The sequence below is a fragment of the Lepisosteus platostomus genome, chromosome 19 (assembly GCF_059453375.1).
Source record: "Lepisosteus platostomus isolate fLepPlt1 chromosome 19, fLepPlt1.hap1, whole genome shotgun sequence".
Lineage (NCBI taxonomy): Eukaryota > Metazoa > Chordata > Actinopteri > Semionotiformes > Lepisosteidae > Lepisosteus > Lepisosteus platostomus.
The window spans coordinates 5,721,125-5,748,162 of NC_142629.1; the positions used below are offsets into that span (position 1 = coordinate 5,721,125).

At 51.9% G+C, this 27,038-nt stretch overlaps 2 protein-coding genes across 4 annotated transcripts in view; one reads left to right on the top strand and one right to left on the bottom strand.

The window, feature by feature from the left end:
• The first annotated feature begins 178 nt into the window (after window positions 1–178).
• On the top strand, window positions 179–21,509 carry ern2 (endoplasmic reticulum to nucleus signaling 2). Of its 3 annotated transcripts, none has more exons than XM_088613038.1 (22): window positions 179–553; window positions 5,209–5,326; window positions 5,407–5,440; window positions 6,328–6,400; window positions 7,586–7,658; window positions 8,073–8,195; window positions 8,543–8,644; window positions 9,175–9,436; window positions 10,345–10,423; window positions 10,516–10,669; window positions 11,137–11,249; window positions 11,340–11,516; window positions 12,053–12,269; window positions 12,617–12,707; window positions 15,235–15,424; window positions 16,060–16,156; window positions 16,256–16,455; window positions 17,272–17,419; window positions 17,625–17,752; window positions 18,444–18,567; window positions 18,655–18,722; window positions 21,055–21,509. In XM_088613038.1, the coding sequence occupies exons 1-22, from the start codon at window positions 491–493 to the stop codon at window positions 21,259–21,261; spliced, it is 2,841 nt and encodes a 946-aa protein (XP_088469164.1). In that variant the 5' UTR covers window positions 179–490; the 3' UTR covers window positions 21,262–21,509. The 3 variants fall into 3 exon arrangements, with proteins under 3 accessions (XP_088469164.1, XP_088469165.1, XP_088469166.1); XM_088613039.1 differs by having other exon boundaries at window positions 11,340–11,510; XM_088613040.1 differs by lacking the exon at window positions 21,055–21,509 and adding an exon at window positions 18,982–20,319 and having other exon boundaries at window positions 180–553.
• plk1 (polo-like kinase 1 (Drosophila)) overlaps window positions 21,220–27,038 on the bottom strand; it is a 7,162-nt gene continuing 1,343 nt past the window's right edge. The window contains exons 2-11 of the mRNA XM_088613041.1: window positions 26,417–26,585; window positions 25,387–25,531; window positions 25,097–25,190; window positions 24,736–24,955; window positions 24,047–24,101; window positions 23,716–23,816; window positions 23,394–23,471; window positions 22,994–23,148; window positions 22,467–22,649; window positions 21,220–21,918 (exon numbers count right to left, since the gene is read on the bottom strand). Of these exons, the coding sequence (XP_088469167.1) occupies window positions 21,700–21,918; window positions 22,467–22,649; window positions 22,994–23,148; window positions 23,394–23,471; window positions 23,716–23,816; window positions 24,047–24,101; window positions 24,736–24,955; window positions 25,097–25,190; window positions 25,387–25,531; window positions 26,417–26,585 (1,419 nt within the window). The 3' untranslated portion in view covers window positions 21,220–21,699. The remainder of the gene's footprint in view (window positions 21,919–22,466; window positions 22,650–22,993; window positions 23,149–23,393; window positions 23,472–23,715; window positions 23,817–24,046; window positions 24,102–24,735; window positions 24,956–25,096; window positions 25,191–25,386; window positions 25,532–26,416; window positions 26,586–27,038) is intronic.

Below are 27,038 nucleotides of genomic sequence, written 5' to 3' on the forward strand. Positions count from 1 at the left end.
GGAGCCCTCTGTCTGTTATTCCACGTGTCGCAACCTGACATCCAGCATTTTCTAAGGTTTCCTCCTGCTTCCGGAAAGGTCAAGCGGTGGTTGAACGGCCTTCTCCCTGAATCCGAGCTTCTGATTGGTTGCCCGGGAGCGGCGGCTCCGCCCACTCACTTTGACAGACCAAGTCTAGTGTTTGCGTGACGTCACCGGTTCCGTCCCATCACGGAAATGTGGAGTGTTTGTTATGATCCGGTGGGCTGCAGTGTCCTGTCCTGCGTGGACTGTTGCACCTTCGAAGTCTGTGAGGCTACCAGTGAAATTCACGATAGCAACGGGACACAATGGGTACCGAACAGTAACCGGATTAAAATGGCGCGGACATTAGAAACGGGAAGAAAAAAAACTTTCTATCATCGAGTTTCCGAGTTGGGATTTTTAAGTCGCTTTTAATTTGCAGATCCATTTTTAAACCGATTTCACTGTTCAAAAAAAAGTGCGGACAATGAAGCTGAAGGGACGGTCGCTGCTGTTTCTGCTACTGCTTTTGGGAGGAGAAATTCTTCAGGTAGGATTTGAGAACCGTTTGACTCGCCGGCCGGCTCGGTTCGTGCGGTTATTTCTAGACCTGCAGAGAGAGTTTTCCAACCTGATCAACAAAAGGGACGAAACTAGATGCAGGAAGGGATAAACCTGGGGTCACCTAATTAATCATTTTCTAGTAATTTGTATAAAATGCAGTGTTTTCACTACGAAATGAACGGTAATCCCGAAATTAAAGTGGATGAAACAGAACACCCCTTGTGTAAAATCTGTCCCTGTTGAAAATCAGGATATGTTCATAAACCAGGGCTGTCAGATTCAATTCCTGATGAGTCTCCTGTTTTTGTTCCTCATTCTCAGTTACACATTGGGTTTAATCGTGTACTTAACTGGGTGATTGTTTTATTTCTAATTTGGCTCCAAAGTATTTTATAGGTACATTCCAATGAGGTGATTGTTAAAGACCTTAAGGAACATCCAGTATATGTCAGGAAAAAATTACAAGAGGTTAATTGTTTAATTGACAACTCATGTTGGAAGCATCAGGAGAAGACGCTAGGCTAGGCCCTCCAGGACCTGAGTCCGAGACCCACTCTGAGGCTTGCTTCCTCCTTCCTCAGTGTCTCTCTGGTATTGAGCACATGGTGGGTTTGTCTAGTCAAACTCTATTTGCAGTCTCTCTCGCCTGACTGGCACAGGTAACCTCTTGTTCGTCTTCTGTTCTTGGGCATGTGTGACAGAGCTTCCCAGTGTGTGCAAAGAAGAAATGTTCAACCTTAACCCCAGCCCTGATGAGTCTTAACCCCAGGCACTGATTGGGCAGCATCGTAACCCATGCACGAAGTTACTTTTGAGGCACAGTTTAATGCTTACTCTATACCCTGAGATTTATTTCGGAGATAAACCAGGTGGCATGGTGAAAGTATGCATTTTTAGAATCACTCAGTGTCTAAAGCTTATTTTGCTTTGTTAATGTCTTAAACGCTAGGGTTAGGTGCGTATCTCGGCACTTCGTCTGTTTGCTTCTCTGTTTAAATGTTTGCTCCTAGCTCACTCTTGGGTTTCACTCCTCGAGCGAGTGCCCCACTCTCTACACAACTGTGTGCTTGTGTGACGGGGGCAGCCCTCCCTCATCCCTGCTGGAATTCGATCCCGATCGCTTCTGGACCCCAAGCATGCACTGTCTGTGGCTGCCCAGATCCTCTGCCACTGCTGAGTTTCACCGTGTATGGATTTCGGGGGGGGGGGGTGACATCATTTCTGCGAGTCTCTGTTGCACTCAGTGCCATGTGTTCAACATGAGCCACGCTGCATCAGCAGCCTGTCGGAGTCAGAGGCTGTGCTGTAGCTGCACTGCTGAGCATTTCACTGCCAGCTTCTCTCAGTAGCAGGCAATGCAGTTTCCTGGCTGACATGCAGTAAAACAACAGTGCATTGTGTCTGACGGTGTGGGTGGCACAGTGTGCATTTGACTGAGTCATGGCCATGTGCAGTCCTCACAGCCTGCAGACTCGGGCTCTGTGTTAAATGACCTGGGAAGAGGCTGATCATGCTCTTGGATCACAGCTCCTTCAGGATAGAGCCTTCCAATGGTGCAACATGCCCATGGGTACTACCAGCCATTGCTTACCCTGCCACAGTGTGCCACAGAAAAAGCAATTGCTGAGGTCATCCCTGGGTACTGTGGCAGAGCAAAGGGGGGGAGGGAGGGTTAATTTGTGCCCATTTGTACAGAAGTGTTACTTTAATCAGATGAGGAAAAACTACCACAACAGCTGCTGGAGAGTGCATTGAACAGAAATCAAAATGCATCCTGAGTTGAGCAGGAGAAATCACGCTATTGAAGCAAAAAAGCACAACCCTCCAAAACATTAAGTGCAAATGCCTGCCTGTGAAAGATGGCGTAGAGTAAGGCAACAGGTGTAACAGATCCAGGAGCTGGGAGGTGGCTTAGATGCCTTGCCCTGCAGCCCTGCAGCCCTGCACCCGACGATTAAAACCGCTGTGTACTCTGCGGCTTGCGTCCATAGCTTCATCCTGAAAAACTAGACCTTCGGCTTTGTCACGGCAGAGCAGATCCGGGGACAAACATAACGGCCGAAGTTGAAGACTCTCCTGAAGGTGTGGTGTGTTGACTCCCACCGGGAGGCGTCTAGGCGATGATTCCAGCTGCAGGGCGGGGGGAGAAAAACAGGCAGGGGGGGGTGACCAGCAGGACGGTGGCTTTCAGCTTGCCGAAGTGCCCGATCTTTACACACGCGGAGGTGAAGATGTGGTAAAATCATGGTACTTGCCAAAAGCACAGCCTGCACTCGAGTCTGAAAGCGGTCATAGAGCCGAACTCGTCAAGACTGCCAGTCCCCCCTGAGTAAATATGGGCGAGGCTCCTGCCTGAAGTCACGTTTTAGTGCCTCGCCTGTTTAAGCTCAGCTCCAGCTCGCCGCACTCGCCCGCAAATGGTTAATCAACACGGCAGAGGACGACATAAGGCCACCTCTTGTTTTCTGGCTCCGTTTCCTGTCTGATTGTCTGCCTGCGTGTCTGATGGCTGTAGAGGCCAGTGAGAGGCCGAGATCAGGGGGGCGCACGTGGAAACCGCAGGGAAGTGCATTTTAAACCGAGGAAGCGTGGAACAAGCAGCCCAGGCTGTTTTTCTAAGCAATCTGGTTTCTTTCAAGAAATGGCCGATTGAGACCCTCTGATCCGTGAGCTCCTACTTGCCGAACAGTCTGGATGAGCCGGACAGGTCTTAGCCTGTAACCCGTGAAGTCAGCAGTCGGAACAGCCTGAGCGCTGCAGCTACAGATCTGGGCAGGGAAGCAGCGAACAGCTGGTGTAGCTAAGAAGGGCAGCCGGCAAGGGCAAGGCAACCTTATCTGACAGGCCGAGGTGGAAAGGAGCCAGGGGATGAACACAGAAATTCTAACTCTCCCCTGCTTGCTCTGCTAGGAAGCTCAGGCCTGGAAATATAACTCACTTAGGCCTGTAACCGTGAGAGCCCACTTGTTTAAGCCAAGAGCTTTCCTGTCAGTTAGCCTCTGCGGGGCTGGAGTTAGGCCACCGGTTTGAAGTATAGGGGACTGCCTTTTGAGCCATTTAAATAAAGCAAATGTTCGTTGTTCATATATAATTATTCACTAGCTCGTAATAAAGTTTCATACAAACGATCAGCCTCCTCCTCCTAAGGAACTGTAGTGTTTAAATGGGCAGGTGTGCTAACAGTGGCGCACACTGCTATCTGTGGTTCTGCAAAGGAAGGCATGTGGGTGAGGCTGTAGTAGGGCTGGTCATGCTGGGCATGTTGAGGTGTGTGAGTGAGTGAGGTCAGTGCCAGGCAGGTGGAGGAACAGGGGGGAGTTGAGCTCTTGAGCTCCAGGATATCCTGGTAGAGGGACCAGCCTTTTACAGTCAGCTGCTCCCTCATGCTGAGCATTTCCATACACACTGCTGCACAGTACTGGCCTGCCTGCTCAGTCTACAGCACTATACATTAACAGCTCAGTATGAGCAGCATGGCCAGTCCTGCCTGACAGTACTGTCCACGGTATATTACAGAATAGACTGAACTAACACTGCTTTGCAGTTACAGCTCAGTATAGACTGTTCTGGAGTCCTGCACGCTAAACAGAACCGTATAGACTGGGCTAGACTGACAGTACTGCACATTTACAGCTCAGTATAGACGGAATTGATAACACTGCACACTACACTGCCCAACTTCTCATGATCAGGAACAGACTCAGACTATTCTTAGCGTGGGAGGCCTGTCCTGACAGTTCCTGACCACACTGCAAACACAGAACAGCCCATCCAGACCAGTCCCGCTTAGGGCAGACACAACTGCACACACACTCACCTCAGGGATCTTCCCAGCAGCTAATTCACCTACCAGCTTGTCTTTGGACTGTGGGAGGGAACCGGATCACCCAGAGGAAACATGCAAACTCCACACGTACAGCACTCCAGGAATTGAACCCCGAGTCCTAGCACTGCAGGGCGGCAATGCTGACTGCTGTGCCATCTTGCTGCCCACCTCCTGTCATTCCTATCATTTCTTATGTTCTCATCAGGAAGAATTTCAGGCGATGATTACTTTAACCTTGTTTCAAAATTCCTCCCTGGGTTTATGTGAAGGCAAAGCTGTGTGTAATAGATGGATAGATACTTTATTGATCCCGTGAGGGAAATTGCAGTGCAACAGCAGCTTAACACAGACAATACAGCCACAGTGTAACAAATGATACAATAATAATAATACAATACATACAATACAATCAGTACAGTGAGGGGTGACCTAAAAGAGTTACTCACAGTCCCGAACAGACTAGAACAGAATAGTACGCAGAAAAATCGTAATGCATGTATGAATATAAATATAGATGTATTGCACTGGTCCCTGGCATATATTGCACAAAAAGCAGTTGTAAACGGGAAAAGAAAAAGAACAGATGTAGCAGTTTACTGTTCAGTCCAGAAACAGGTCACTGTCAATGTTGCCTCTGCCCAGATGCAAGGTGGAGGCGTTGTACAGTCTTATGGCAGAAGGCAAGAATGACCTCCTGTAGCGCTCCCTGTCGCACCGGGGATGAATCATTCTCTTGCTGAACGTGCTCTTCATTTCTGCAAGCCTGTCATAGAGGGGGATGGCAAATCTCTCTCCCGCTTGCTCCCCGTCTCCAGGGCAGGGCTGGCAGCTCGGTGACGCTCCCAGAAACCCTGCTGTTCGTGTCCACGCTGGACGGAAACCTCCATGCGGTCAGCAAGCAGACCGGCGCCATCAAGTGGACCCTGAAGGAAGGTCAGCCCCTTGTTCGTCCTGCTCGCTGTGCTGCCTGGAAGTGTCCGTCGCCCTCTGACAGCTCTCCTGTTCTCTTCCAGATCCCATCATCCAGGTCCCGGTGTATTTGACTGAGTAAGTAAGCTGGGCGTAATATCACGGGCGTCACCAGTTGTCATGTTCGCAGCAGGAGCTGTAGGAGCAGAAACAGTTGTAATTATACTACAGGTTGAAAATCCTTTATCCGAAATTCCAAAATCCGATACTTTCCAGCTCACAGTGATGTATTCGATGACATACCCTCTCCCTCAAGTTTCTCGGACCTGATGTGGTTGGTAATGTCTGGGGCTGCATTTATCTTCAAGTTTGTAAGCAGCGATCATCATGTTTTTTTTTGTACAGTAAGTACCAAACGTTATTTTTACGTGAGATCTGAATCTCACCTCCATGTATGAGTGTAACTTGACTAGCGTCATTACTTGTAGATTACTTTAAATATAAAATGCTGACTTTTTATTTACCTGTAATCATATTCAATGCTTTGTTTTTATAACTTACATAAAACTTAATACCTGTATAGTAAAAAATAAAATACGAATGACATACGTGTACTGTAACCTTTTAATCAAAACATGACATCGTAGGTGGAGACAGATATCTTACCTTTCTGATGGTATTATGTTTAAAAATGTATATAAAACTACATTCAGGGTATATGTATAAGCTATATTATGAAATGTAAATGGATATCGTGTTTAGACTTGGGTCCCATCCCCAAGATGTCCCATTTTATAGATGCAAATATAAAAATATTCCGAAATCCGCAACACTTTCGGTCCCAGGAATTTCGGATAAGGGATTCTCAACCCGTACTAGTAGCAGTAGCAGAAGTTGAGGCCGGCCATCTTTGGCAAATGAAAAGGACTGGAATAACACCGCTGTGTCTGGGGCCTGGTTCTGATAGAGAATGGCACTGGCAGGCGGGTTCTGTTGGTTCTGATGATCTGTGTGTACTACTCCAGACCCGGCTTCCTCCCGGACCCCAACGATGGCAGCCTGTATGTGCTGGGAGGCAAGAACAAGGAGGGGCTGATGGTGAGTAGGACAGCAAGTCAGCCGTCCAGCTGGAAGGAGGGAATAATAAGGAAAAATGTACATGTCCAATTTTCTTCAGCGTGCTCAATAATGAAAGCCCCATGATATAATAATCTGAGATGTGTCATAGGAACCTGAGGTGATCTGGGCTCTTGCTCAGAGAGCCCTGTTTGGACTGATCCTGCCTGCCCCCTGGTGGAGAGAAAGTGTAAGACACCTTTCAGATGTTATGAGCTTTCAGGCAAGGTTGGGTTTTGAAAATCCTGTTCACCAGTCTTCCTCAGAGAAAATCACTGCTGTTCATGAAGGCACAGCAACAGAATGCTCAGAAACTCTTTAATTTGCAGATTTTGCAGCTCTTATCTGCTTTTAAATAAATTATGTTGGTCATCCAGATGATTTCATACAAAAGTGTATTAAACTCAGCTTTTGCACCTTATATCCCACTAGATTGTTCTCAGAGACCTAGTTTCCTACAAACAGTCTATACAGCTAATGTACTATGGATCAAAGAGCTTTTTTTTTTATTTGTCCTGGATTATTGTTAAGGGTTTGCGGGAGAAACTATAGGCAGGACAGACAGTTACGTGTCCATGTCACTAGTTTTCCTGCGAACATTAGTGGGAATTGGTGGTACAGCTGTTCTGTTTCTGATGTGCTGCCTCCTCTCATTCTGCCTCAGCCTGGGCTCACATTGTTCCAACATGTGGCTCCAGAGAGCCAGTCTGTGTTGGGTGGGGTTGTCCACGCCCTGGAAATGAAGAGCCCCAGTCCTGCAGACTTTATAGTCAACATTTACTAAAAAACGTCTTTCGGATGAGACGTAAAACCGAGGTCCTGACTCTCAGGGGTCATTAAAGATCCCCGGGCATTTCTCGATAAGAGTAGGGAGTTATCCCGGTGTCTGGGCCAAATTTCCCCCCCTTGGCCTTTACCGGGGCCTCCAAATTGTCCCCATGTGTGAATTGACTACATTACTCTGCTCTCCTCCCCACTGAGAGCTGGGTGGGGCTGCACACTGGTGGTGGTGGAGGGGAGTACCCATTACCTGTAAAGCGCTTTGAGTGGAGTGTCCAGAAAAGTGCTATATAAGTGTAAGCAATTATTATTATTATTATTATTATAATAAGGGGGGAGTGTGGAGGAGGTGTGCAGGTAACTCGCAGGCTGTTTCTCTCTGTGCAGAAGCTGCCGTTCACCATCCCAGAGCTGGTGCAGTCCTCCCCGTGCCGCAGCTCTGACGGAGTCCTCTACACAGGTGAGAGGCTGGCCTGGCGCCTTCGGTCTGTTGATCTAATCATAATTACAAGGAACTTTGTTTTCTGAAGCATCTCTCCTAAAAGGATGCCTTAAAGCACTGTGCAGTAAAAACCCAGGGGAAGCAATATTCAGTATAAAAGAAAGAGTACAGCAAGATACAGCAGACATCGTCGGATCCAGGGGAATGTCGCTTGAAATCAGTATGTTTAAAGCGAGGTTTAGAAACGGTGCCTGATCAAGCCTTTCCATGACGAAGTGGAGTAACTGACTCCTCTGCTGGGAACTGCGAGTACAGCTGGGAGATGGCAGGTTGAGCAGATTCCAGCCCTGTCCGGTTGTTCTTGGGGGGGCTGTGTCCGGTGTCAGTCTCACACCGCTGGGATTGAGAAGCTGTCTGCTCTGTGGTTTCCAGGGAAGAAGCAGGACTCGTGGTTTGTGGTCGACCCCCAGACTGGACAGAAACAGACCAGCCTGACCACCGGCTCCTCGGATTCCATCTGCCCCTCCGCCCCCCTGCTCTACATCGGACGCACAGGTCTGCCCTCCCCTTCCCGGCTGGATACTTCCCGCTGCTTTCCTTGTTTTGCAGGGTTTCGTGAGGTGGAGAATTTCTTTCCTTCACGGTATTCCCAGATCCTATTGGTCTGTGTTGTGAGAGATATGAGCAGAGTCTACTCGTCTGCCCCCAAGCAGATTACCGGGTGTGTGCCCGTGCGAGAGGGCGTGCGAGAGGGCGTGCGAGAGGGCGTGCGAGAGGGCGTGCGAGAGGGCGTGCGAGAGCCCGTGCGAGAGCCCGTGCACGTGCGAAAGTGAGAGTGTCATGTGCGGCTGGCAGTACGTGGACTGAGGGACTCTGGCTCTCTCTTTCCCCTTGGTTTCCAGAGTACGTGATCACCATGTACGACACGAAGTCACGCGAGCTCCGCTGGAACGCCACCTACAATGACTACTCTGCCCCTCTGTGGGACGACAAGTACGACTACAGTACGTGCTCCGCCTGCTCTGTCGCCCCGTGGGTTACACTGCGATGGTCTCAAGCTCACACACGGGGACATTTGAACCCTGTGGTGTGGAAGGTATTCTTTATTTAGGGGTAGTTTTGCACAGCCTGATGAGTCCCGGACTAAATTAGCATGAGGTTAACCAAGGAAATTAGTGCTTTTAAAAAAATTGCTGTAGCTTAAAACTCATGTTAGATCTTTGAATTTCACCGATTCTGCAGGAGATACAGAGTCTTTTCTGATTAGATAACGCTCTAATTCACTGCTGAGCGTACGAGATCTTTGAGGAGCTTGCTTTCTTAATGACAATTGCAGTGCTTCAGCTCTTCAGCACTGTAGCAGCGAGTTTCTCCGGGTCAAGACACGTGGATGTGTCCCAGTATCTTGGATTTAAAAGGATGGATGTCTCTTGCCCTTTGTTGTGCAGAGTTGAACAGAATCATGTTGTCCAGCAGCCGGTGTTCCTCTCGTAACTGTGCAGTGTCCCACGGTGCCGTCTGTGCTCCCCTGCAGAGATGGTGCACTTTGCGTCCAGTGGGGATGGGCTGGTGGTGACAGTGGACCGGGACTCCGGCGACGTGCTTTGGATACAGAACTATGGCTCCCCTGTGGTGGGGGTGTACCTGTGGCTGCAGGACAGCCTGCGGCGGGTCTCCCACCTCAACCTGGCCATGGAGACCCTGCGCTACCTCACCTTCACCTCCCAGCACGTCCACACGATGAAGTGGAGCTACCAGTTCGTCAGGGAGCAGGCCAGCACCAAGACACAGCTCATGTAAGATGGAGAGAGGGGAGGGGAGGGGCTGAGAGAGGGGAGGGAGGGGCTGAGAGAGGGGAGGGAGGGGCTAAGATGTGGAGGGGAAAGCTTGAAGGGGGAGGGGCTCAGACGGTGGCAGAACTGGGGGTGTGGCTGTAAGAATGGAGAGGTAGGCCTGAAAGTGGAGGGGAGGTACTAAGAGAGAGGAGGGGAGGGGCTGAGATGTCAGAAGGGGGAGGGGCTGAAAGAGGGGAGAGGAATGTCTGAAGGGGGAGGGGCTGAGAGAAAGACGAAGCAGAAGAGTCAGGAGATGAAAAGGGGAGGTTATGAGAAATCCCAACACTTGTGTTGGGAGGGAGATCAGAGTAAGAGAAGAAATGAGCGGCTGAGAGAGAAGAGGCCTGGAGTGGTAGAGGCAGGCTGTGACACTAAGAGACCTAGTGCCTGCACTCATTTTGTGAGTACGCTGTGATGGGGTGCTTCTGGGTGGTCATGGCCAGTGTCACTGTGCCACTGAACGCCCTACAGCTTTTGCTCATAACAATTCCCAGTTTATCAGTCTTCAGGCTTCATACTTCTTGTTGTCAACCATAAAACTGGTTGTACAAAGTTGCCTGGGGACTACAATACAAACCGTGCTGGGGTGCATTCATTAGCAAATTAATTAAGATAGACTGAGAGGAGTGCATCTTGAGTGCACAGACTGTGGCAGCCTGCTCAGGTGCTTCACTGTGTCTTGCCTTTTCTCAGGGTCCCTTTTCGTACTTTGCCTCGTAACTTGTTCTTTCCTGTCGGGTTTCAAGAGTTTGCTAGAAAGCAAACAGTACGACAGACTGACAAACCCTAGGAGAAGGACCAGTTAGGTCTCCTCAGACGCCGGGCAGAGAGACGGGGATAAAAACGGCGCTTGTGTTTCTCGCCCTCAGGCCCAGCCTGTACGTGGGAAAGTTCGACTCGCATTTCTACGCCTCGACTGCGCTGGTCCACGACGGCGTGGCGATTGTGGTAAGCCACATCCTCACCGGCTCCCCCCCCCCCCCTTGGGTCACTCCGACCGCAGGGCATCTCCCGCGTGACGGCTGTCCTCTCTCCTGCAGCCGCGGGGCATCACCCTGGCGCGGATCGAGGGGCCGCTGACGGAGGGGGTGACGGTCCGGGAGGGGGGCGAGTGCGAGATCACCCCCAGCACTGACGTCAAGTACCCGCCCGGCAGCACCACCAACACCTTGCAGAACCAGTGGCTGCTGATCGGTACGTCCTGCTTGCAGCTGTACTGTCTGTGTGTGTCTAGGTGACTCGTGCACAGTGTGACAGTGCGTGAGCTTTTCACCAGCTTCAGGTCCAGTATCCCGGACAGAGATAATAATAATAATTGCTGACACTTCTATAGCGCTTTTGTGGACACTCCACTCACAGTGCTTTACAGGTAGTGGGGATCCCCTCCACCTCCACCAGTGTGCAGCCCCCACCTGGATGATGCGACGGCAGCCATAGTGCGCCAGAACGCTCCCCACACACCAGCTCTCAGTGGGGAGGAGAGCAGAGTAATGAAGCCAGTTCAGAGATGGGGATTGTTAGGAGGCCATGATTGGTAAGGGCCGATGGGAAATTTGGACATCAGGACGACGTGGGGTAACACCCACAAAAGTTTGCACGCTGCCTGCAGAGCAGTCTGAAGGCTAAATGTCTGCATCCATCTGACGGGCTGTGTGTTGCAGGTCACCATGAGGTGCCTCCTGTAGCCCACACCACCATGCTGCGGGAGTTCCCACAGAATTTACAGCGCTCGGGCGAGGCAGTAATCCCTCCCAGCAGCTCGCCCTTCAACCAGGTGAGTGGGGAGTGATGGGGAGCGGCCCCGCGGAGCTGCCAGAGTGATCAGGTGGGGCAGGCTTTGACCCTCTCTCTCTTCCTCCCTCAGTTCCTGGCGGTGAACGAGCCCCCCGCCGCCGCCGACCCGGAGGACCAGGGCTCCCCCGCGCCCCGGCTGAAGGCCGTCCTCCTGGAGACCCTGAGCCAGGACCCTCTGGCCCTGGCCCTCCTCAGCCTGCTGCTGGCCGGCTGGCTGGCCTTCGCGCTGACCTGCTCGCGGGTGGGGGTGTGTGGATGTGGGGGGGGAGGCGGGGTGGGCTCTGCGTGCGTCCGTGCGTGAAAGTGGGCTTTAGGGGGTTTCAGCGCCTCTCCAGGTTTCTCACAGTGTCCCTGTCTCTCTGAAATTCAGAGTTGGCATGACTGCCTGACTGATGAATTACAGTATTGCCAAAGATTTTCAACAATTATTATTATTATTATTATTATTATTATTATTATTATTATTATTAGTGAGGATCACTCACAGTTCTGTCCTAGGTTCCGTTGGCCTTACCCTATTAGGTATGATAGCCATTCAAGTTCTGATAGGAGATACAGAGTCCTCTCTGGGCAGCAAGGTCCAGCCTGTGTCCAGTTTCTATGTCCAGGTTGTGGTCACTGAGCCTGTACTTTGTGAGGGTCTGTTTCGCCTTGTTTCTCGGCCTAGTCAGGTGGTCGGCCAGAGTCTCGTGTCGTTTCAGGGTGCCACACCCAACAGTCTTGTGTGTGTGTGTGTCTCAGTGGCTGAGGTGTAATGGGTCAGTGCCTCTCCAATCTCCTCAGAGGATGGCCGGACAGGAGGAGGTCCAGAGGCAGCAGCTGGAGGAGGCGCTGGAGTCGAGGCTGCAGAGCTTGCAGGCCCAGGAGATCCCCATGGCTGCTGCGGATACAGCGCCCTCCAGTGGCGCTCGCAGCAGCAGTGACTCCAGCAAGATGAGCGTGTCCAACGGCTCAGGCCCCCCCAGGTCGCCTCGTACCACCCGCCCCCCTCTGGCTCAGGGTGAGAGACTGCTCTGCGTGAAGTAGTGGTAGTTTGCGTTTTCTGCTGTGGGTCAATTGCATGTACTGTACTACTACCTGTCACGGTGCATTTCTCCTGCACCGACTTGCTAAAATCACCAATCACCAATCACCAATCACCAATCACCAATCACCAATCACCAATCACCAATCACCAATCACCAATCACCAATCACCAATCACCAATCACCAATCACCAATCACCAATCACCAATCACCCCGAGTTCGGCGGGCCCCATTCCGATAAGTTTCCCAATGAGCTCCTGCAGTGTGCTGTTTTTCTTACCAGGCGAGATGACACAGGGCGTTTCTGTTTTTCTGTTGCAGACGAGAATGAGGAGGAGGTTGTGGTGGGGAAGATCTCGTTCAATCCCAGTGAGGTGCTGGGTCATGGGGCTGAGGGCACCTTTGTTTTCAGGTACGCTGGACACCTCACAGCATGGTCTCCTGTGTGTGTGTCGCACTCAGGAACTGAACCCGGCCTTAGTGCAGAGTGAGCGAGACACTACGGTGCACAAGACTGCAGGGGCAGTGTGCGTGTGTGTCGATGTGTGTCTGTGTGTGAGAGACTGCAGGCGCAGTGTGAGTATGTGCTGGTGTGTCTGTGTGTGTGAGAGACTGCAGGTGCAGTGTGAGTGTGTGCTGGTGTGTGTGTGTGTGAGATTGCAGGTACAGTGTGTGTGTGCTGGTGTGTGTCTGTGTGTGAGAGACTGCAGGCGCAGTGTGAGTGTGTGCTGGTGTGTGTGTGTGTGAGATTGCAGGCACAGTGTGTGTGTGCTGATGTGTGTATGTGTGAGAGACTGCAGGCGCAGTGTGAGTGTGTCCTGGTGTGTGTGTGAAAGACTGCAGGCGCTAGTGTGAGTGTGTGTGAGAGACTGCAGCCGCAGTGTGAGTGTGTGTGTGTGAAAGACTGCAGGCGCTAGTGTGAGTGTGTGTGAGAGACTGCAGCCGCAGTGTGAGTGTGTGTGTGTGAGAGACTGCAGCCGCAGTGTGAGTGTGTGTGTGTGTGTGTGTGTGTGTGAGAGACTGCAGCCGCAGTGTGTGTGTGTGTGAGAGACTGCAGCCGCAGTGTGTGTGTGTGTGTGAGAGACTGCAGCCGCAGTGTGTGTGTGTGTGTGTGAGAGACTGCAGCCGCAGTGTGTGTGTGTGTGTGTGAGAGACTGCAGCCGCAGTGTGTGTGTGTGTGTGAGAGACTGCAGGCGCAGTGTGTGTGTGAGAGAGACTGCAGGCGCAGTGTGTGTGTGAGAGAGACTGCAGGCGCAGTGTGAGTGTGTGTGTGCGTGAGAGACTGCAGGCTCAGTGTGAGTGTGTGTGTGCGTGAGAGACTGCAGGCGCAGTGTGAGTATGTGCTGGTGTGTCTGTGTGTGTGAGAGACTGCAGGTGCAGTGTGAGTGTGTGCTGGTGTGTGTGTGTGTGAGATTGCAGGTACAGTGTGTGTGTGCTGGTGTGTGTCTGTGTGTGAGAGACTGCAGGCGCAGTGTGAGTGTGTGCTGGTATGTGTGTGTGTGAGATTGCAGGCACAGTGTGTGTGTGCTGATGTGTGTATGTGTGAGAGACTGCAGGCGCAGTGTGAGTGTGTCCTGGTGTGTGTGTGAAAGACTGCAGGCGCTAGTGTGAGTGTGTGTGAGAGACTGCAGCCGCAGTGTGAGTGAGTGTGTGTGTGTGAAAGACTGCAGGCGCTAGTGTGAGTGTGTGTGAGAGACTGCAGCCGCAGTGTGAGTGTGTGTGTGTGAGAGACTGCAGCCGCAGTGTGAGTGTGTGTGTGTGTGTGTGTGTGTGAGAGACTGCAGGCGCAGTGTGAGTGTGTGTGTGCGTGAGAGACTGCAGGCTCAGTGTGAGTGTGTGTGTGCGTGAGAGACTGCAGGCTCAGTGTGAGTGTGTGTGTGCGTGAGAGACTGCAGGCGCAGTGTGAGTGTGTGTGTGCGTGAGAGACTGCAGGCGCAGTGTGAGTGTGAGTGTGTGTGTGTGAGAGACTGCAGGCGCAGTGTGAGTGTGTGTGTGTGTGAGAGACTGCAGGCGCAGTGTGAGTGTGAGAGACTGCAGGCGCAGTGTGAGTGTGTGCTGGTGTGTGTGTGAGACTGCAGGCGCAGTGTGAGTGTGTGCTGGTGTGTGTGTGAGACTGCAGGCGCAGTGTGAGTGTGTGTGTGTGAGAGACTGCAGGCGCAGTGTGAGTGTGTGTGTGAGAGACTGCAGGCGCAGTGTGAGTGTGTGTGTGAGAGACTGCAGGTGCAGTGTGAGTGTGTGTGTGAGAGACTGCAGGCGCAGTGTGAGTGTGTGTGTGAGAGACTGCAGGCGCAGTGTGTGTGTGTGTGAGAGACTGCAGGCGCAGTGTGAGTGAGTGTGAGAGACTGCAGGCGCAGTGTGAGTGTGAGTGTGAGAGACTGCAGGCGCAGTGTGTGTGTGTGTGAGACTGCAGGCGCAGTGTGTGTGAGAGAGACTGCAGGCGCAGTGTGAGTGTGTGTGTGCGTGTGAGACTGCAGGCGCAGTGTGAGTGTGTGTGTGCGTGTGAGACTGCAGGCGCAGTGTGAGTGTGTGTGTGCGTGTGAGACTGCAGGCGCAGTGTGAGTGTGTGTGTGCGTGTGAGACTGCTGGCGCAGTGTGAGAGTGAGTGTGAGTGTGAGAGAGACTGCTGGCGCAGTGTGAGTGTGAGAGAGACTGCAGGCGCAGTGTGAGTGTGAGTGTGAGACTGCAGGCGCAGTGTGAGTGTGAGTGTGAGACTGCAGGCGCAGTGTGAGAGTGAGTGTGAGTGTGAGAGAGACTGCTGGCGCAGTGTGAGTGTGAGAGAGACTGCAGGCGTAGTGTGAGTGTGAGTGTGAGACTGCAGGCGCAGTGTGAGTGTGAGTGTGAGACTGCAGGCGCAGTGTGAGTGTGAGTGTGTGTGTGTGAGAGACTGCAGGCGCAGTGTGAGTGTGAGACTATGTGCTGATGCCCCGTCTCCTCTGCAGGGGCTGGTTTGATGACAGGCGGGTGGCAGTCAAGAGGGTGCTTCCGGAGTGCTTCGACTTCGCCGAGCGGGAGGTACAGCTCCTGCGAGAGTCCGACGAGCACCCCAACGTCATCCGCTACTTCTGCACCGAGCGCGACCGCCAGTTCCACTACATCGCCATCGAGCTGTGTGCCGCCACGCTGCAGGAGGTGAGTCTGCCTGTCTGGCGCCCCCTGCTGCCTGTTACCTGTCAGGACAGGGCAGGCTCTGGCCAGCCTGGCAGGATGGGCCCTCACAGACTACGTCCGCTGTTTTTCTGTCTGTTCCTATTGTACATCTTATAGTTATTCTGCTTCAAGCTCATGGTTGTATTTTTTTAACTGTGGACAATAATTGAGTGTCCTGAAGTTCTGTTTATCAGAAGAGCTCATGTACTGTGGGAATGCTCCCTTCTAATAGAAAAAGAACTTCATTTTTCATTCCCGCAAGGGAAAAATTTCAGAATGTGCTCTTTGAATGTGGCCGAGATACATTATTTTTAGTGGCACACCATTGTCTTTCGGAGACGAATTTGGCCAGTGTCCCCTTTCTCTCTGAAGTTAGGTGTCTTTTGACATGACTCTGCAGTCCCACCAGGGCAGAAGCCCTGATTCAGGGGTCGTCGACTTTTTCTACTGGTGGGGACTGGTTCTACTGGTTATCCCTGACTAACTCTTCCAGGGTTGAAGAGTTCATTACCCCCAGTTCATCAAGTATAAGTCGATGACATTTGGCACTGATGAAGCCATTGACTGTAGTTCAGAGCGATGGTGTGGGTTTGATTTGAGACTGATGGCTTTTCCAGTATGTGGAGGACCAGCAGTTCCAGGCCGGGCTGGACGCCGTCAGTGTGTTAGAGCAGACCATGTGCGGCCTCAGCCACCTGCACTCCCTCAACATTGGTAAGCCCACCTGCCCGCGTGTGTGCCTATCCCAGAAGGCTTTTCATCGCACCGCCCCCCCCCCCCCCCCCCTCACCTGCCCTGTGCCTCCCGTCCTAGTGCACCGCGACCTGAAGCCCCGGAACATCCTGCTGTCTCTGCCGGGGGCCCTGGGGAGGGTACGCGCCGTCATCTCTGACTTCGGGCTGTGCAAGAAGCTGCCCGCCGGCAGGCACAGCTTCAGCCTGCGCTCTGGCATCCCGGGTACCGAGGGCTGGATCGCCCCGGAGGTTCTGCTCGACCCGCCGCGAGACCACCCGGTGAGTGCGCGCAGGCAGGAGCCCCGCAGCTCGCCGCCGGCAGCCCGCTGAAGCTCCCGGGATGGGAGACTCCTGGGAAAAACGAAGGCTGCTGCTGGAAGAGGCGTTAGTGGGGCCAGCAGGGGGCGCTCACCCTGCGGTCTGTGTCGGTTCAAAAGCCCAAGTACAGTAAAAAAGGCCTCTTCCTTTGGATAAAACATAAAGCTGAGGTACTGGCTCTCTGTGTTCATCACAAATCAGGATGCTCAGGATTTCAACCATCAGCAACTAAGGTTGCTGCTGGAAGAGGCGTTAGTGGGGCCAGTTAGTGGTCCATGTGGGTCCTAATGCCCCAGTATAGTGACGGGGACACCATCCTTCGGATGAGACGTAAAACCGAGGACCTGACTCTCTGTGGTCATTAAAAATCCCAGGGCGTTTCTTGAAAAGAGTAGGGGTGTAACCCCGGCGTCCTGGCCAAATTTCCCATTGGCCCTTACCAATCATGGCCTCCTAATAATCCCCATCTATAAACTGGCTTTATCACTCTGTTCTCCTCCCCACTGAGAGCTGGTGTGTGGGGAGCGGACTGGCGCATCATCCTGCTGGGGCTACACACTTGTGGTAGTGGGGAGTCCCCGTTACCTATAAAGAGTTTTGAGTGGAGTGAAAAGCACTAAATGATTGTGAGAGATTATTATTATTATTATTATTATTATTATTATTATTATTATTATTATTATTATTAGCATTTCACTATGTGGCTTGGGTATAAAAAGACAGTTATTAAAAAAGTGCGTTCAAAGTGAAGGCCGCGTGTCCCCTGTCTCCCTGCAGACCAGCGCAGTGGACATCTTCTCGGCCGGCTGCGTGTTTTACTACGTGGTCTCTAGGGGGCAGCATCCCTTCGGGAACACCCTGCGGCGCCAGGCCAACATCCTCGCCGGAGACTACAGCCTCGACTTCCTCATGGAGGACATTCACGGTGAGGGGCCGCAGCGGGGGGGCGAGGGGTTGAAGACCAGGCTGCTCTCAGCCCCTGTCGAGACTCTGAGACGCTGGAAGGCAGTGGCGGTGTGTGAGCTGGGGGGGCAGTGGGTCTCGGGACGGCGTTTCACTGTGGCTCGGCGGCATCCGGCCTGCCTCCCTGCCCGGTGCTTGAGCTCTGTCCCTCTCTCTCTCGGGCGCAGACGACGTGATCGCCAGGGACCTGATTGGGCAGATGATCAGGGCCGAGCCGCAGTCCCGCCCCTCCACCGCCTGTGTGCTCAAACACCCCTTCTTCTGGAGCCGAGAGAAACAGCTGCAGTTCTTCCAGGTCAGTCCCCCGTGGCCGAGCAAATCGATTCAGTTCAGTTCAATTCAAGGTGCTTTATTAGCATGACCGATGGGTACAACCAGTGTTGCCAACGCAAATAAAAATTCACATGAAACAAACCAGAAAATAAAAGTAAAGTAAAATCTACAGACATTTACAACAAAGACATGTCATAAAATATTTACATATACTGTAAACATATGGAGCATTATTGGGAGACTAATATTGGCAGACTCACTGTTCCTCAGGCTGTGACAGGAGATCACATACATGATCACATACATACATGATCGCATGATTTGTGGTCAGAGATGCAGATCTCTGACCACAAACTGGTGACGCCACGCTGTGTAGCAGCAAACAGGCTGCTATCAGCGAGCATGGAATAAAGTTCAGTATTGGATTTGCGCAAATGCAAGGTATCCGTCTCCATATCAGCGAAGAACCATTCATCCAACTGGAATTTCTTAATTGCATTGTTCCAGATCTTCTGGACCTCTAATATAGGGAGCGCGACAGTCTGATTCCTAGACAGACGTTCTTGTCCCTGTACAGTATGTAGGCTTAATGGTAAAAGATTCACCCTGGTGAAAACTTGTGGAAGCCTACAAGGATCAGAGTCCACTCCGACCAAGCACCTTCGAGGTGCTCCTCGGCGATCCTGCCCTTAGGGTGCGTCCCTGTATTGCAGGATGTGAGTGACCGCATTGAGAAGGAGCCGGCCGACAGCCCCATCGTGGTCAGGCTGGAGTCCGGGGGCCGGCCTGTGGTCAGGACCAACTGGAGAATGCACATCTCTGTCCCTCTGCAGACAGGTCAGCGTGCCGTGTGGCGACACGTGCCTTAGCGCGACCGCGGCCGCTCAGAGTTAGGACGTGACGGCACTGTCTTCTCCCCCACAGACCTGAGGAAGTTCCGGACTTACAAGGGACACTCGGTCCGCGATCTGCTGAGAGCCATGAGGAATAAGGTGTGTATATTTGACCTAAATATATTTTTCCCCCCCGCACTTAATTTCCTTATTTGTATAGGAAGACTATATACACCTGTCAGACAGTTCTTAGGTCCCGTGTGAGTTTCCTGTCCTATTCCTCCGCTTGTGGTGTGACGAGCTGGCAGAGGGAGTGAGGCCCGATGCAGACACTCTGCGTGCTGGCTTGGTGGGGGCAGACGTTGCTCTCGAAGTGCCCCGTGCTGTGTTGACCGACTGTGGCCTACCTGTCCTGCAGAAGCACCACTACCACGAGCTGCCCGGGGAGGTGCAGGAGACGCTGGGCGAGGTTCCCGAGGGCTTCGTGCTCTATTTCACCTCCCGTTTTCCCCGCCTGCTGCTGCACACACACGCCGCCTTGCAGGTCTGCTCCCACGAGCGCCTCTTTCACCCCTACTACCCGCCCGCCCCCAGTCCCGCGCCCCGCTGAAGCAGCTCGGAGCCCTGCCACCGGCCTGCCTGCGCCTGGGGATCTCTCACTCTCGCGGGAACCCCAGAGCTCGGTAAGCCCACACGTGCAGCATCCCTGTCGGGGGGGTCCAAGGAGAAAGTGAGGCCAGCTGGCTCTCACCCAGGCACCCTGCCCTGCTCCACGTCACGGAGAGAGCCCTGTGCGGGCTGGGACTTGCCTTCATGCACTACGGCACCAGCTGATCCCACCCCCACCCCCCCCGCCACGCCCAGCTTTCTCCCTCCCCTGCTCGGATCCAGTGATCGTGACCAGCCCAGGACTGGGCAGATGGATGAGGACTCTTCGGGGAGGAGTGATGGGGGGCTGCCCCACACCGGCTTCTCCCCCGGCGCTGACGCTGGGGCTGTGGGGGTTTCGAGAGAGCTGCACCCCGTCCCAGCAGTGTGGGCTGGGGGCCTGCACCCAGACATTGGTACATCAACCACAGCGGGCGGGGGGATTCAGATCCTAAAACAACCTTTTTCCCCTTCTCGATTTCTCAATGATGTGTAAACTGAAATTGATTTTTATTTTTTGTAACGAGAGGCTTTCATCGCCAGAGTGCTGCTCGTCGCTGTAGCCTCGCAGGGACTGTTCCCGACAGGCAATACTGTTGCTCTCGGCACTCTGGTTTGTACTGCTGTTTTGAGGAGAAGAGATCCTGGGACAGTGAACACAGTGCCAAAGTTTGTGTTTCTATAGAAATCCTATTTAAACATATTTATACTGCTGTATATTTTCACTAGGCCGGGAAATGGTTAGAAAGCTGATTGTAATTTCTTTTCGTTAAGTTAAAGACCTAAATTGTGTGGTAAAGGTGGGCCGGGTGTGATCTTTAGCCACCTGGTCCCATAGCTGCAGATCTTCCTCTCAGATCTTCACTAAGTGACAGATTTTCCCTGATTTTTATCATTTCTCTTAGCCCACAGTGATTTGAATTATATTTTTATATCAAAGTACTGTAGCACAGGATGGGAGAATACAGCCCTTTGTTATTGAAAGACAGGCACTGCATTTTTAACTCACATTTTCCTAAACGATTTTTCATGCTTGTAAATATTTTTATGATGAATGGCACTGGGGACACTTTTGTATGGAAATTTTGAATAAAGGGATAGTACCGGAGTGGCACTTTTTATAAAAAAAAAAGTCTATAGAAATACTCTCCTCCATTCCATTGCAGAATCATTATGTAGGAGGCCTTCACCTTGCAGTGAAACTAATTTTTCCTGCAGGAAACAAAAATGTTATTCAGACATTTTTAAAGAAAAACTTTACCACGGTACATGGGGTTATTTTCCAACCACCTGAATTGGCACAGCCGATTGTGATTTTTATAACTTGGCTCTTCGTTATGAACCATGTAACTGCACACAGGGGACAACCAGGAAGTACAGACAGGCTCCTGACCCACCCACCTCCAAGCCACTCCCCTTTTAATTAATGATGGGCAGCACCACTATCTTGCAATTGGCCGGGAGGCCTGCCAGTGCTAAGCCAATCACAGCTAGCAATGTGTACCAGGTTCCAACACATGACCGGAGAGCCATTAAACCACTTGGAAGCCTTTTAGCTCTGCTTTAACCTTGATGGGGATGGTTTGTGCACCAGTGAGTCTCATGATACCCCACCATTAATGTGCCACATGTAACAGGTAGTTTTCAATTCTCTAGGTAACATTTGTACTTTACAAAGCTCCACAGAGGGAGGGCTTTGGAATATAAACCTTTAGCATGTAGTTCAATCCTTTCATGCTGGGAAGCATTTTCCAAATGGAATAACCTCACAAGCCCTGTGAGACTTTACTGCTCAATTTTAAAAGACATCGACCGACTGATAAATAAACTGGTCTCCCAGCAGGCTCTAGGCAAAAGGGATGAGCACTGGAGAGTAACTCACAGGAGTAATGCTCAGCCTACAACGTGCAGGCATGACCGAGGCACCCCCAGCTCGAAGATGAAGACTTACAAGACAAAATTTCGCTGGAGGCTAGACCAAGAAATATTTTCAGTAAGCAACCACCAATTAAAGAGTTTTGTAAAGAATCTTTATTTACTTGATATATAGCAAGAGACGATAAAGTTGTAAACATACCATAGTATCCCGTTCACAGAACTGTTTTATACAGCGGAGATTTGTACAAGAGGACAGACATCTAAAAAACACAAAAGACTCCCGAGTAAAAGACTGAACAGACCTCCAAATGGCGTACATAATATTATATCCTCTAGGACTTGATTAACAGCAGGTGTGCTACTGCTTGAACTTGTTGAACCCTGGAACCATGAATAAAATGTGCATTCACCTGTACAAAATTCTGTGTTGCAATAAAAACTTAAATCCATCCTTTTGTCATAGCAAAAGGAGAGAGAGAGGGGAGGGATGCAGTCGTGAGAAATAGAACCCTTTGGCCAACAGTAGTCTTGCAGACCTCTGGAGAAGTCTTTAATAAAATACCGGGGGGTGGGTTTATTTACAGGGTGGGTGCAGGGCTGGGGGTGGACCTCAGGCCCGCTCTGGGGGGGCAGCGGGTTTCCGCAGGCCGGTGGACTTGCAGGCCAGCAGCTTCTCCACCATGGTGCGCGCGTAGCGCAGCCGGCTGGCCAGCTCCCTGCAGCAGCCATGCTCCTCGATCAGGCTGAGCTTGTACGTGCGGAACTCCCTCTTCTCGTCGATGTACGTCACCGCCCCCATCAGCGGGCAGAGGATCAGCTTGGTGTGGTCCTACGGGACACGGAGACAAGGTGCATGAGGTCACTCATTCCCACACAGCATCTCCCCAAAGTTTCGGCCGTGGAGCCTTCTTCAGGTGTGACGCAACTACCCACCTGAACCATCTCCCCAAAGTGCTGAGCAGTTCCAGAAAGCATTTGTCCCAGAGCAAGGCCTAAACTCCGGGGGCAACATCGGAATCTTACAACTTTTCCTTGGGAAAAGGAACAACTAACTAGTCGTGCTTCTCTACTTGCAGATGATGCATATTTGCAACAGAAAGTCTTAAACTTAAAGACCAGAAAGCCAACTGGGTGATCATGTAGAGCTAATTTAACAGATTGGATTTAAGAATTGGAGATCGCAAGTCAATGTGGAAATGACTGGTTGGACAGACTCTTCTCTCTACCTTCCATAAACTGAAATGCAACCTGAATAACCTTCCAGGTTTGTCTTCTAGCTAAGAACCTTTGCGTTCAGATCACAGGGGCCCGCTGCTGCAGTTTCCAGCATTTGCCTGGCCTGATCAGCGCTCGGCCTGGGCTCACAGCGGCCCTCACCTGGAAGAAGTTGACCTGGACCGTGCCGTTGCTGAGGTGCAGCACGATGGCGCTCTTGGTGCGGAACCAGTGGCGCAGGAAAGGCAGACGCGCCAGCTCATCGCCGTCCCGCGGCGTGATGTTCGCGCCGGCCTTCAGGAGGTGCTCGCTCATGTAGTTCCGGAAGTACTTCAGAAGGGTGATCTGCAGGAGGCGGGACAGGTCGGTCAGCCTCCCATTTAACCCCCGCTAAAGAGCGGTCTTCAAAAAGAAGCAGCAAGCTCACAGATGAGAGAACACCTGAGCTTGTTTTTAGATGTCTGAAAAATGAATTAACTTGGCAAGACCCAAACAGACCGTCATTTGTAATTTGCTTCTAGGTAGATACCATTTACTGCCTTCTTAAATGCTAAAGTGTAAAAACTCTCATTATTCCTGTACCTGAAATTCAAAATCCAAGAAGCAGTTACTCTGGCGGGTTGCAGCACATGCCTAAATTGCTCTACGATTTTGAGAGGCAGGGATCATCCTCTCAGGGCTGGACTGACCTTCTTAGTGAGCATGGCGGGATAGGAGCGCACGCTGAGGTAGGATTCAGAGTTGTTTCTCTCGATGTACTGCAGGCTGTCGCCATCGTTGTACATGATGAGCCGCGTCGAGTCGTTGAACAGCACGCCCACGCTGTTGTCGCACAGCTGGTAGCCTGAGGGCAGAAGGGGCACAGAAGAACAGGCAACTGCATAAGGAGCAGGGAGAGGCCATGAAGGTCATGAGAAACAGGAAACCCCAGCAGAGCCTGGGAGTAAAATTAAGAAACCTGCTCGTATCCAGCTGACTTTTCAACTACATGAAAGGAAATAGTGGAGTTGGTACACAGCATCCTGCTACTTTAAGAGCGAGTTCAGGCTATAAGTCAGCCGCCTACCAAGAGAGTAGAGCCCCACTCACCTAGACCGTATTTGTCAGAGTAGTCCACCCACTTGCTAATCCAAAAGATGGGGATACAGGCAGGGTCCTCTGCTTCCTCTGGGGATAAGAAGCACAGGCTCCGTCACATCCTGGTTCACAGACGCTTTTGAAGGCACACAAATGGTCTGCACACCAGGACCGATTAAAAATCAAGCTATGTGATCAGAAAGGATGATTCTCACACAGCAGTTTCTTTCACACCGGAAATCATTTACAGCAGTACAGCCCAGTGTTCGGCAAACCAGGAAGACACAAACCCTCCGACTCGGGCATCGTTGCGCCTCTCTCCTGCAGCTCTCACCTTGGCGAATTAGGACCCTGTCTGAAGGCTTGGCTGCATTGACCAGGGAAAGCTGCTCCAGGAGTTCATTTAGGTAGCAATCAGGAGACTCCAGTCCCTCCCTGGAAGGGAACACAGGCGTGAATAGGGATGAACCGGTCCATTAGTACGTCAGCTAGCAAGTGTCAATAAAGCAGGTTTACGAAAGATTCACACCAGGAGAGATGACCAGTGAATTAAACTGGCTTTCAGGCAACCATTTATAGAAGCAGAATAGTACCCACTCCACACCCTTCTCCCTCCTGGACAATCAAACTAAAAACCACCACTGGCACGGAGGAAAACCACTCACTGGGGCTCTTCCTTCGGCTCCAGTTTGCCCAGCTTGTCCGCAGGACTCTCAGGCCCTACAGCAGGGGGGGGAAAAGAGGGGGGAGGATTGTCAAGACACTGGACACTTACTCAAGACCTTGAACAAAAGGAGAGATGGCAAACCTTCCCTCTCAAAGGAAGAGGACATGCATTTACTAAAGTCAAACATGTTTTCAAAAATTCCACCCATTATTCTTTCACTAGGAATAACACCCAAGAATGAAGTGTACTGAAAGGATCTGGGCGTGTTAAGCCAAAATTCAAGGAGGAGGCTGGGACCTCAAGGGGCAACTGCAGAGGTTGAGATGGGGCAGAGGTAGGGTTCAGGAGTCATGCGTGCGGGAGAGAATGGGATCGCGTCCAGTATTTATAGTTTTAGGAGAGCAGATGCCAGGAGCGATGGTGAGTTATCGGACAGCCGAGCCTGAACTTGGCTGTCATCCCTCCCCGAACTTTCATTCCCAACTCCATAAAGCAGGAAGTTTTTCCGATAGATCTTGCTCAGGACGCTCAGATGAAGCGGAAAATAGACCAGCGCGCAACCAGTTTACCCAAATCGAACACGGGCGAGGGGAAACTTCTGGCAGGCCAGACTAGTGGGGTTTAAAGCAGCCAGCAATCCGAGGGGGACAGGAGCGCCCGGCGCCGGGGCCTCCGCGCGGCTCGTACCTTTGTTGAGCGCGGTGAGGGGTTTCCGCAGGCTGGCCTCTAGGGAGCTGGGGGCGATGGAGAAGCGCGGCGCCACCGTGAGGCAGGTGGTGGGCAGGCGCAGGGGGGTGTAGCCCGAGGTGAAGAACTCGTCGGCCAGCAGCTCGCCGATGGAGGGGCGGCCCGTGGGGTCCGCGTGCAGCATCCTCTTGATGAGGCCGGCCGCCATGGGGTTGATGTGCTACAGGGCGGGGCGAGACCGGAGGTGAGATAGACGAAACACACTGAGGAGGCACCTCGGCTTCCCCCGATTCTCGCCGTTCAAGCCAGAGACACTAGGTGGCGCCAGAGAGCAAGAGGGAACAGCGGCCCGGCCTCTCACCCGTGGGACGGTGTATTCGTTCTTCTTGATGCGGATGTACGTCTCCTTCAGGCAGGAGGTCTCGAAGGGCGGCTTCCCCACCAGCAGCGTGTAGCTGGACAGAGAGGGGGGGGACGGGTTGGTCAGTCAGCGAGGTGCGCTAACGAAGAGCGGGCAGATCACTCTGGCAGACGGCACAGCCGGTACTCAATACGGTCAGTCCAGTCCAAAACCACACCGGAGAACGCAAGTCTTCTAGCTGACACACGCTCAATAACTACCCCCGCCCTCCCCCCAACTCCAGTGCTTACAGGATGCAGCCCAGTGACCAGATGTCCACCTCAAAGCTGTGGCCCTTCTTGCACAGCACCTCGGGGGCGATGTAGTTCGGCGTGCCGCACAGAGTCTTCTTTCGCTCGCCATCGTACTCGATCTTCGTGGCCAGGCCAAAATCGCCTGCAGGGGGGCAAAAAAAAACAGGCAGGCATGGACTCAGGGAGCCAGGATGCAGAGCTGACGCCTAGAGCATGAGGAACACACAGCAGTGGAGGCAGTGATGTCATTTGACCAGTCTGCGCACGTGAGCAGTTCATCTCGGATGCAACAGGAAGGAAAGTACGTTTTCGAGGGTTTGCCAGTTTCTTGGCTCGGGATTTCAACTATCAGCAACTAAGGTTGCTGCTGGAAGAGGCGTTAGTGGGGCCAGTTAGTGATCTGTGTGGGTCCTAATGCCCCAGTGTAGTGACGGGGACACTATACTGTAAACAGGCGCCGTCCTTCGGATGAGACGTAAAACCGAGGTCCTGACTCTCTGTGGTCATTAAAAATCCCAGGGTGTTTCTCAAAAAGAGTAGGGGTGTAACTCCGGCGTCCCGGCCAAATTTCCCCATTAGCCCTTATTAATCATGGCCTCCTAATTAATTCCCCTCTATGAACTGGCTTCATTACTCTGTTCTCCTCCCCACTAATAGCTGATGTGTGTTGAGCATACTGGCGCACTATGGCTGCTGTTACATCATCCAGGTGGGGCTGCACACTGGTGGAGGTGGAGGGGATCCCCATTACCTGTAAAGTGGATTGTCCAGAAAAGCGCTATACAAGTCTGAGGAATTATTCCTTTTCACGAAATGAATGTCAGCTGACAATTTTCTAACATCGCAGCTCCAAAACCCAAAGGGATCCCCCAAAAACCCCCTACCTCTGGACTGGAGACCCCCAGTCCACAGCACTGCCCACCCCTAACTGGTGCCTGGACACGAGTCCAGATCTTTACGAAACAGAACCCCTGGCTCGTCTCTGCAGGGAGAAGAACAGTTTTCTGAGCAGGCCCAGCTGCATTACCTATCTTGACCTCCATCTCGTCGTTCAGAAACAGGTTCCCCAGCTTGAGATCTCTGTGGATCACTCTGTTGTTGTGGAGGTACTGGCACCCCACAATAGTCTGCCTCATATAATACCGGGCCTCCGGCTCAGTCACCGCCTTCCTCCTCTTGTGCAACTCCAGCAGAGACTGGAGGGGTGGGGAAAAAAAGATGTTCAAAGACCTCAGTGAAAGAAATGCAATTAGGTTAGAAGTACAGACTCTGCAAAAACGTGTCAGAAGGGAAGTTTTACAACTTGAACAGGAGAAATGGGGGAGATTACGGGATGAAATACTTAAGTACAAAAGCAAATCAACCCTATCAAGTTGTAAGTAATTCAGCTAGGTAGCTGCGTCAGCATGCATAGGCTGCAAAGGAACAAGTGATAGGTTTATTCCGTGCTGAAAAGAGAAGAAAGGAAACAACGTTTCGGCTGTGGAGCCTTCTTCAGCTGTGAGGAAGGCTCCACACCCGAAACGTTGCATTTCCTCTCTCCTCTTTTCAGCACGGAATAAACCTATTACGTTGTAAGACGCCTCCAAAAAAAAAAACTTGATCTTTACGCAGCGAGGGAAAGTAATCACTGCACTCATTCCCAAACA

Excerpts from the sequence above, each read along its gene's own strand:
- ern2 (XM_088613038.1), top strand. The coding sequence starts at position 491 with ATGAAGCTGAAGGGACGGTCGCTGCTGTTTCTGCTACTGCTTTTGGGA. Across the intron at positions 6,401-7,585 it reads AGAACAAGGAGGGGCTGATG|AAGCTGCCGTTCACCATCCC; the intron begins GTGAGTAGGACA and ends CTCTCTGTGCAG. Across the intron at positions 12,270-12,616 it reads CCGCCCCCCTCTGGCTCAGG|ACGAGAATGAGGAGGAGGTT; the intron begins GTGAGAGACTGC and ends TTTCTGTTGCAG.